The sequence below is a fragment of the Camelus bactrianus genome, chromosome 9 (assembly GCF_048773025.1).
Source record: "Camelus bactrianus isolate YW-2024 breed Bactrian camel chromosome 9, ASM4877302v1, whole genome shotgun sequence".
NCBI lineage: Eukaryota > Metazoa > Chordata > Mammalia > Artiodactyla > Camelidae > Camelus > Camelus bactrianus.
Genome location: NC_133547.1, coordinates 8,853,474 through 8,864,061, shown reverse-complemented (window position 1 = coordinate 8,864,061; position 10,588 = coordinate 8,853,474). Strand labels below are relative to the sequence as shown.

Genomic DNA, 10,588 nt, shown 5'->3' with positions numbered 1-10,588 from the left:
TTCCCTGTGCCTGCGGTGCTCTTCCACCTGACAAGGCTGACTGCTCCCCCGCCTCCTTCAGGTCTTTTCTCAAATGCCCCCTTCTCAGCGACCCCTCCCCTGACCTCCTTATCTAGATAAGACTCCATGTCACTCTCTATCCCCTCAATCGGCTTTATTTTTCCCCATTACACTTATCAATTCCAAACTTTATATTTATCTTTATTTACTCGCTTACCATGAGGGTGGGGCCTGGGCTGTCTTGGTCACCATTTTGTTCCCAGCCCCTTCAGCCCAGAGCTGGGCAGAGAGTAGGTATAAACAATTCTCTCTTGAGTGAATGAATAAATACCCTTCTCTTTTCCTGAGTCCCCATCCCAAGTCTGCCCTGCTTGCTGCTTCTCCAGCCAGTCAGCTGATTGTCCTTCCTTTGAGTTCTGACATGTGCCCTCTTCCTCCTCAGTCCTGACTTTTGCATTGTCCTGTTCTTGCTCTCCATGGGTGCTTCCGAAAGGCAAAAGTGATCACTCTACCCTCAGTGTGAATTTCTCCTTCCACCTTCTCCTTAAGTCACAGACTTTTACCCCCTCATTGGAAATAATCCTAACTTTTTTGTCTTTACCTTCTGGAAACTTAATTTACTTGTCCTCTCCTCCAGGAAGCCCTCTGACTCCCAGACTGGATTCTCCCAGCCATTGGGCTCCCCTGTCTGAGCCCTGCCCATGCTGGGTCATCACTATCTGGGGACAGCTGTCCCCCATTGCGTGGGAGCCATGAGGGCAAGGCCAGGGCTGTGATTCATTACTGCTGGGTCACTGGTTCCACCCAGCACAGGGCTAGACACCATTCTTCTGAATTGTTAGAGGGTTGTGGAGGATGATAGTTGACCAGTGACACACCAACCTCACTGTTTTCCTATGTTCTTATATTCTTATGAATATTAACACAGCCTTATTTACATACAATTTGCATACACCAGACCAAAAGGGGAGGAGTGTGGGATAAGACTGGAGGAGTGGGGCCTCTGCACGATTTGAGGTTCACTGTGCTGGTGGCAGCATCTTCAGCTGCACCTGGTCCCTCTGGGAGGGTGGAGCTGCCACCCAGTTGGCTGCCATGACCTTGGCCATGCTGTTCCTCTTGGAAGTGAGTGGGGTGTCCAGGGTGAGCGAGGCATTGGCCATCTCCTGGGGCTTGTCACTGGCCAGGAAGCGGAGCAGGTTATGCAGGGCCTTGGCCACGTCACTGCGGGCGCCCTCGTTGACGAGGCAGTAGAGGATGGGGTCAGCCACACAGTTGAGGCTGGTGAAGGCCAGTGAGCTGTGGTATGCTGAGAAGACACGTTCCTCAAAGCCACAGTCCCAGGGGCGGCCCAGGTAGACAGCGCTGCGGGAGAGCAGCAGCACGTGGTAGGGCGCAAAGCAGACCAGCACAATGGCGATGAGGCTGAGGGCCAGCCTCTTGATCTTGGCCTTCTCCTGGCGCTCGGTGGACACGCTGCCCCGCACAGCCCGCAGGATGCCACAGTAGGACAGCAGCATGAGGGCCCACGGGAAGAGGAAGCCCACGAAGACCCGGTAGAGGTTCATCCAGGCCACCCAGCCCTCCATGGGGAATTTCTCGAAGCAGAAGGTGTGGTTGTAACGGTCACGGAAAAGCTCATCATGGAACAAGGGCACCGAGTTGGCGCCCAGCTCCGTGGCCCAGACCACAGAGCTCACAGCCACAGCCGTCTTGACACGGCGCAGGCGGGTGAACCGCAGTGGGTGGGCCACAGCCAGGTAGCGGTCCACCGAGATGCAGCACAGGAAGGCGATGCTGATGTAGATGTTGGTATAAAAGATGAACCCGAAGAGCTTGCAGGAGCCAGGGCCGTGGATCCAGTTGTCGTGGTGCAGGAAGTAATCAACCCAGAGCGGCAGCGTGCAGATGTACAGCAGGTCGGCGATGCTGAGGTTCATCAGGTACACACCCAACTCGTTGCGCTGCCGCACCTGGCGGTAGGCGGCCCACAGGGCCAGGCAGTTGGTGGGCAGCCCCACGCCGATGACGAAGATGTACAGGGAGGGCGGGAAGAGGTGGTCCATGCGGGAGTCCACATGGCAGCCCTCCCACGTGCGGTTGCCCATCCTCGACACTGGGGCTTTCGAGGTGCTTCCCCTGGCCCACAAGGGCTGTGGGGCCACAGGGGACAGGAGGCCATCAGGCCCCCTGGGCCCCCTCCTTGGAGGCTCAGGGGAACATGGTGGGAGGGAGTCCAGGGGGAAGAGATGAGGTTGACTGTGAATCGTGGGCTGGGCTGGGCAAAGAAGGATGGAGCTTGAGAGGGAGAAGTTGGAGGAGGGATAGAATTACGACAGGAGGGAGATTTGGGGGATGGCAGGATTAACAAAGAGCTTCATCAAGGAGGTGTTTATAGATCAAATCAGAGTATAAATGGGGGAATATTGGGGTAATACAAAATTGGCCAGGGCGGGGGGTTTATAGAGAGGATGAAGGCATCAGTGGGCAGTGGTGAGAGGGAGATACTTGTGGAGGATGTAGAAAGTAAGTGTGGCCATGCTGAAGTAATGGTGGGGTGGAATGTTCTAGAAGACACAGGAAATATATGGGATAGTGTTGAGATAGGACCAGCTACAGTTAGGGAGTATTGAAAAGACCAGGCAAGGTGGGTGGGGGCGCTGGCATTTCCTAGGACCCCAGTAAGAAATAAGGAAATAAGTAAGGTAACCAATGAGGAGAAAATTACGGAAAAGGAGGGGTCCTGTGAGGGATGAAAGACAGGGAGAGCTCAGCCTGGGCAACGTGGGAAGGATTTTTAAGAAACAGGAAGGAGGTGAGTAAGGACTGGATAAGAGCACGGTTAACAATACAGGGAATTTAAAGGGGCCAAGGGAGGGGCTCCAGCTTGGTCCTGGTGGGGACTGAGCAGTTGGGACAAGGTGGCTCCACCTCACAGTTCGAAGCTGACTTTCCAGTGCCTGTGGGGAGAGAGGACTGCAGTGAGGGGAGTCACGGACTGTCCCCTTCTCCCCATTCCCCTTTGTAATAGTGACTCCAGAGGGCTGCAGAGGGTGGGAACCCTGACGATGCCTAATTGAGCCCCCATTCTAAGCAACAGATCTCTGAAAACCCAGATTTGAGATGCCAGAAATATTTCTTCCCTAATAGAGATTAAAATAAAGACTCAACTCAGATTTTTAAACTTTCTTCCAGAAACCATATAAAACTGGCACAAGTTTTTGCTTTGGGAAATGCTGAACTAGACTTACCCTGTCATGTGACAGGCAGGGACATGGGGCCCAGAGAGGCTGGGTCACTCCCTTCAAGGATGCACAGCAAGGCAGTGATGGAACTAGGGCTAGAACCAGCCTCCCACCCCTAGCCCAGGGCACCCCATTCTAGACAATGATGATGACGGGGGGTGACGATAACAGCTAAAGTTTACTGAGTCTATTACATAGCAGACCCTGTTCCAAATACTTTTGTGGGTGTGAATTTATTAAAATTTCAAGAACCCAGTGAGGAAAATACTGTTACTTTCCCTATTTGACAAACTGAGGCACAGGGCGGTTCAGAGACCTGTCCAAGGTCCTGATGGCGGGAGCGTGGAAATGTCGGCTCTCACCCCGTTTCTCCTGCCTGTGCTTCAGTTTTCACCCAAGAATTGCTGGACAGAAAATAGTCCTGGGCTGACAGCTCAGGGAAGCATAGTTGCAGGGGGCTGGGAGGGGAAGGGATGCGAGGAGGAGCTTCTGGACTCCATCAAGATCTGGAGTAAGGGGGAGCCCTGGGGGCACCGCCAGGAGTCCCCTCCCTCAAGGGGACTTCATTGCCTCTTCCCACTCCCCTCTGATTTTCCCGAGAGGCTTGGTCCTGGGGAGACTTGAAAGCACAGGACAAAGGACAGTCTTGGACCAAGCCCCGGATCATTGTCAACCCCAGAGAAGAGGGGAGATAAGTCCTGAATTAGAAGCATCTTCGGAAGCCACTCCATCCACAGGTTTGCATCGGTTTAGTTTTGGAGAACTTTGGGGGTCGGTCCTTGATTTTATTTATGTATCTTTTTAAAAATGTTTTCATGGAGGTTCTGTACAGGACCTTGTGCATGCTAAGCAGGTGCTCTACCACTGAGCTATACCCACCCACCGACCCCACCCCCGCATTGGTTTTAGTTTAGGCTGTGAAATCATTTATTTTTTTAACCAAATCCCAATTGGAAACCCCACCTAAGGCAGTGAAAAGGGGACGCTGCTTTGTGCTCTGATTGAAATGAGGTAGGGGGAAGAAAGCCACCTCTGAAGAATCCCCAGGACACATTTTGAAAACTACTGGTTGAAAAAAATAAAAATAAAGAAGGAAAACCACTGGTTGAGTCAGTTGGACAGATGATGAAACTGAGGCCCAGAGAGGGGAAAGGATGAGCCCAAAGGCACACAGCAGGTCCATGGGAACCTCCCAGACGGTTCAGCATCTTTCCATGGGAAAGTCCTCATGGTGCTACCTAGCTCCACAATAAATCCTGAATCCATGCATGTCTCTAAAACCCCTGCCACTGCCTGCTCTGCTCCACCATCACCACTCACTTGAACCTTACAGTAGCCTCCTCATAGCTTTCCTGGCTGTCGCTCTGGCTTCCCTCAACTCACTTCCCACACAGCAGCCAGAAAGATCTCTCTGACATGGAAATCAGCTCTTGTTACTTCTCTGCTTGAAACCTTCCAATAGCTTCCCAGTGGACTAGGGGTAAAACCCCAAATCCCTTCCCCAGGTGACAAGGTGCTGTCTGACCTGCCTGGGCAGCCTAGCTGACTTTCTTGCCCACCTCCCCTCCTCTGCCTCAACTGGCTCAAAACCTTTGTTCTTCTTTCAGATCTTCTCAGGACTAGCTCCCTCACCTCCATCACTCCCTCAGGGAGGCCCTCTCTACCAAGTCCTACCCACCCATCCCCAGGGCTCTCTCCTCACATTATTTTGTATCTTGTTTGTGCCTGTCTGTCTAGAATGGATGTTCCAGAAGGGCAGGGACCTTATTCTTGAGCACCCAGGACAGGCCCAGCATCCAGTAGACACTCAATAAATGACTGTGGACCAAAGGAACACACATTGGTCAGCCCCTCCTCCAACACAGGCCCCCCTCTTCCCCTGAGAGGGCACCACCTCCCACTTCAAGCTCTAGTGAGGCCCTGCGGGATGGCAAGGAAGGAGATGGGGAGGGGAAAATTAAAAAGGGCAGGACCCATCCGCTGCGTAATTGACTTTGAAAGGTCAGAGCTGAGTCCCGCTTAGTAAGCCCTACCCTCTGTGGGTTCCTCAGCGACAGAAGGGCTGCCCCCACCTCAGCCTCACAGAGACTCCAGGATCCTGTGAAGATGGGATGGAGGGAGCTTGCTCCTGGCTAGAACAGTGCAATCCAGTCCCTCCCTTTGAATTGAAACCCCTCCCTCCCTGAACAAATCACTGGAAACATCTCTCTCCCCTCTCTCTGCCCTGGGTCTCTCCTTCCTCCTGTAACACTGAGGGAATTTATTCCTCTTCAGGAACCTCAGTTTCCCTTTCTGTATAAATGGGGATGGGGCATAACTTTTGTATAGCGGTGACACCATATATAAATCGTGCAGTACTTGAACAATTATTACTATTCACTGGGAAGCTGAGACAAGAACTGAACCAGTTCATAATGGGAGGAGGTGCCAAGAGCTGGGAGTTCCCTTTGCCCCACCTTCTCAAGAACCCCTGGGTTCAGCTGAGGCTGGAGCGGGAACACAGACAGGAGACTTATTTCCGGCAGCCAGAGGAAATACACTTCCCATTGCTAATTTCCTCGAGGGGGAACCAGGTGGATGCTCACCCCCCTCTCCTCCTATCCCTCCTCCCCAGTCCACCTGCTTCATGGGGATGCTGGGCATAGGGGAGGGGCACTTAGCCCTCTCCTCCCCCACCCCCACCTGAGCTCTGCCCACCATCCAGCCCACAAGAGACAGCATGGAAAGGCAGACTCTTAGAACTCCACAGTACAACAGGCCTATATGCCACCACTGGGGATGCGAGGCTACTTCTGACCCCTTCCTGGTACAGATGGGGAAACTGAGGCCCAGAGCCACAAGGCAGTCGTCTAAGTCACATGATATATCAAGACATTGTAGGTCTTAACTCAAAAACTTCCCCTTCCCTGAATGTTTTCTCTCTTTCCTGTAATTTTCCTCAAGTGTTTCTGGGGTTCTCAGCACCCCCTGGAGAATCTGCTGAAAGATCTAAGGACTGACTACCACAAAAAAGCAAGTGGCCTCAATGTCTTGCATATCCTTTCATCACCTGAATCCCCTGCCCAGCCCCCCACCGTGGGTTGGGATCAAAGTTGCGTCCCTCGCTCAGGCTTTGTTGGGGGGTCAACCCCCAAATCTCACAGTCCCCACAAGAAGCTCTCCCTGGCCCCCAGGCTCCTTCTTTGGTCCATGCTGGCCCCTCCCAGAGGGGCAGGAAAGAGAGATAAGCTGGGAGTGTGGAGCCGTAGTGGGGAGACAGGAAGGACTGGTCAGACCCCTGCTGGCACTTGGCGTCTCAGTGCTCGAGCCAGAAAAGCCCATGGGCCCCACCAGCCACCTCCAAGTCCAGCAAGGCTGAAGGACTGGGCGGGGGTGGGAGTGGGGTGAGAGGACAGGAGGGAGAGGTGAGGCAGCCCCCCACGTCCCCCACACTGGTTCACTCACCAGCCTGGTCCTGGACGCCTCCAGGCTGCCTCTCTCACCCCCTCATTTCCCTCCTCTGAGGGCTCCTGCTCTCCCCTAACTCCCCCATCAGCCTCTAGGGACCAGCCAGCTCCGGTCTGCTCATTACTGGGTGAAATGTGATCACGGAGCCTCGCTCCCCACCTGGTGCCCTGGCGGCTGGCTGGCGGAAACTGGGGGACAGTCAGGCCACCATGACGGCTCCGCTGGACCTCAGTTTCCCCATTTCTACCGAGGGGATCCCCATCCCCTACACCACCCAGAAGGGACACCAGGGTGTTCTGACTGTACCCCTCTGGTGTTCTAGATTCCAAGGCTCTCAGATCTTCGGTTCTGTTGTTAGTCCTGTTCATGGTTTTCTGTTCTATTATTATAATATTCTAGAGCTTTCCTTTTCTACCATTCTGTTATCATTATCATGGCGGCCTTCCATGCCCTTACCCTTCTAAGTTTCCAATATTCCTGGAGTCTCACATTCCAAGACTCTCAAGTTCTATTGTTAGAATGCTCTATGATTTTTTTTTAACATTCTACGATTTTCATAATCTATTATTAAACTCTCTGTGATTATCTTTGCCCAGCAAACACGAATGCGTATTTCCCTTTTCTTTTTTACAGAAATGGGAACATACTCTGTATACAGTGAACCTCACTTACTTTTTCCCCCTTATCTATTCTGTTTTTTGTTTTTTTTTTTAACATCCCAGCAGCCTGAAGTTCTAAGATTATGCAGGATTCTAAGATACTAAGGATTCAATGGTGGAGGGGGGGAGTCACCATCTTCACCTGGCCCCTAAATTCTCACCGCCTTTGGGGGACACTCGGAGCCCAGGCTGCATCCCTACCCCTTGCCCGGCAGGCTTTGCCGCCTCTCTCCCGGCTCCCTGGCTCACACCAGCTGAGTTATTATTTGTCTAGACACAAACCAAATTATAGGCCCTGTCCCACGGGAGCAGTGGGCTTCGTGGGGAGGGTCAGGAGACAGAGGCAGGCGGGAATTAATCTCTGCTCCCCCCCCCCCACTTCCCCTCTCCTCTTCCCTCCTTCTCTGAAACTCCACCCCTTCCACCCAGACCAACTCTGGTCCAGTCTCCCTCCCCACCACCATGGTTTTAGAAATATTTTCTCTTCTCTGCTTCTAAAAAAAAAAACACTCCCTTCTAGGTTGTGGCCATTCACACTCACCCTGGCATTCTCCCCTCCACCTTATGAAGACCTCCTTCCCCAAATTAATCTGATTTGGTGGCAGCAAAAGAAGCCAGATCTGTGAATTTGGGCTTCAGTTGAACTGGAGTCCCAACCCCAGCCTGAAACTGACTCCCTGGGGGGACTTCTGCTCTTGGGCCTTTGGTTTCCCCATCTGTAAAATGGGTGGGTGCTTGGTCTGGATGGATCTGCAAGACATCTTTCAAGCTCTTAGCTGTGAATATTGAAAACACTACTCTTTTTGGATTGAAAGATACAAATATCCTGAGGCTTTTAATTTGAAGATTTGAGCATTCCCAGTCTTCCTCTCTGACCATTCTCACATACTTGGGTCCTTTTATTCAAAGATTTCACATTTGATCCTTTTTTTTTTTTAACTTTTTTGGGGGGAAGAGAAGATAACTAGGTTTATTTATTTAATGGAGGTGCTAGGGATTGAACCTAGGACCTTGTGCATGCTAAGCACACACTCTACAACTGAGCTATACCCTCCCCCCTTAAGACTTCTTGATTCTATAATTTCCAGAGTTCAGGAGCCCCCTCCCCGACAGTCTCTCTCATTTTCTCCTCCTGGAACACACCCAGGAAGGAAAACTTCCCATCCTCACCCCAAACTTGAAGTCAAGCTCATCCACAGAGACAAGAGTTGTGGGGGGGCCCCTTGGTGAATTCAGGAGGAATGGGGCAGGTGGTGGCCCTGGAGGGAACCATGGGGGTCTATGGCCCCCATCATCTCCATCTATGCTCCTCAGAAAACCCCCCAGCGCACATCCCTCCTGAGTACACAGCACATACCCCACAACCAACACGTCACAGAAATTCCAGAGCTGTTCTTCAGCTTGGCTGGGGGTTAGGGCATGGGTGTCCAGTTCATGGAGGTGGGGATGAAGCCAAGGCAGGAAGGAGTTAACGGGTGACCCAGCCAAATCCTGGAAGGGAGGAAGTGGGGGAGGAAGTTCACCCCCCAGCCAGGAATTCCTGAAATTGGAGGGTGGGGTGGGTGCGACCTCTAAAGCAGTGGGGTGACTCTGTTAAGGCGGAGCCGGGGTCACAGGGTCACTTAGAGTCCACCTGCCCCAGGTGGCAACCCTACTACCCCCTACCCAACTCCCAAGCAGCTCCTCAGCCCAGGGGAAAGCTCTGGGATTTGCGAGGATTTCGACTGAGATGACGACGACGGGATGAAGTTGCCAGAAAGGGGTCTCAGATACAAAGAGACAGAGACAGAGGAATACGGAGAGAGACGAGGAATACGGAGAGAGACAGAGAGACAGGAAGGCAAAGGGCAAAGAGATGCTCAGAGACGGGGAGACGTGGAGATGGAAGCAGACAGATCCTTAGAGACTGAGAGTTCATCAAGAGACTGAGACAGGGGCAAACAGAGAGAGACAGTGAGACAGAGATACAGAAATAGACACAGAGACATCCAGAGATGGAGGAGACACACATCTAGAGGGAGAGGGACCGCAGAGACAGAGATACCAGAGACAGATGGAGAGATGGAGACAGACCCAGAGGCAAATCAACTGGGGAGACTCCGGGAGAGCCAGCCCCAGAGAGGGGCGGGGACGGAGACGGCGCGGGAGACGGAGACGGCGCGGGAGACTGAGGCAGCCGGCGCCGGGACGCAAAGCCCCCGAGGGGCGCAGGGAGGAGCAGTATTCGGCGGCCGCACGACCCGCGCGGGCAGGGGAGGGACCGGCGCCTACCTGCGCGCGGCGGCTGGACGGGGCGGGCGGCGCGTCTCTCGGCGGCTGGGGGATCTGGGCTGAACTGGCGGCGCTGGGACCCGGCGGCGACTCCTCCCGGTCCCGGGGCCGGCGTGGCCAGCCGAGGCCCCGCCCCGCCCCGCCCCCATTAACCCTTCCTTTGTCGCTCCCCCTTAACTCCTTTAAGCCTTTACCCCACCAAAGGCTTCCAGCCCTGGGGAAAGCTCACTTGCTGCTGGAACACCTCCCAGTCCTTCAAAGTCCCCAGGCTGGAGGCCTCCACCTCATTAAACCCCTCTGCTTACCCTCCTGCCCACCCCGCACTCTAATTCGATCAAGCCCTAAGCTGTACGGGAAAGTGAGGTCCCTCACTAAGTCTCCTGGAGCTAAACCATTTCCTCCCTTCGGAGCCCCCAGGCCCAAATCATTAACTCTCTGGTTATTGCATGACCCCTTTCCCAAGGGAGAGAACAAGCAGTCTGCTAGGTCCCCAAGCCCACAGACTCGGTCATAGCCACCTCTGGAAGGAGTCCTGGGGCTTGCAGCTCCAGCCCTGCCTCTTGGCTAGACTTAGGCTGGTGACCTCTCTGTGCCCCAGTTTCCTCTTCTAATAATGTGGTCCCTCATATTCCCTTTGTCATGGGGATGTCAGACTATCAAGTCTGTAAAACATGACACCCCCACATGCTCCCCTTCCTCCCTGCCTCCCAGGTAGAAGGAGTGTCATTTTTGAGTTTGATTAGTTTACTGTTGTGTGTCTTTTGTCTACAAAACCACTGGACATGTAATAAGTGTGCAACACACATTGTTTTCAGGGAGTGAATAAACAAATGGTAAGTGGTCCAAAAATACTTGCTGGTTTTTATTATTACCATCAGATCCTTCATAAATTGGTCAGGAGAATTCATTCTTGGGCAAAGCACTTTGGACAGATCTGGGATATAGTTCTCGAAAAATGACAGCTGT

General features: G+C 53.1%; 1 protein-coding gene across 3 annotated transcripts; it reads right to left on the bottom strand.

The window, feature by feature from the left end:
* Window positions 1–887: 887 nt before the first annotated feature.
* GPR4 (G protein-coupled receptor 4) lies at window positions 888–9,748 on the bottom strand. 3 transcript variants are annotated; one of them, XM_074369408.1, is made up of 3 exons: window positions 9,623–9,705; window positions 8,709–8,842; window positions 888–2,960 (listed from the first exon to the last, which is right to left on the bottom strand). In XM_074369408.1, the coding sequence occupies exon 3, from the start codon at window positions 2,106–2,108 to the stop codon at window positions 1,020–1,022; it is 1,089 nt and encodes a 362-aa protein (XP_074225509.1). In that variant the 5' UTR covers window positions 2,109–2,960; window positions 8,709–8,842; window positions 9,623–9,705; the 3' UTR covers window positions 888–1,019. The 3 variants fall into 3 exon arrangements, with proteins under 3 accessions (XP_074225509.1, XP_074225508.1, XP_074225510.1); XM_074369407.1 differs by lacking the exon at window positions 8,709–8,842 and having other exon boundaries at window positions 9,623–9,748; XM_074369409.1 differs by lacking the exon at window positions 8,709–8,842 and having other exon boundaries at window positions 888–2,976; window positions 9,623–9,684.
* Between the last annotated feature and the right edge of the window lie 840 nt (window positions 9,749–10,588).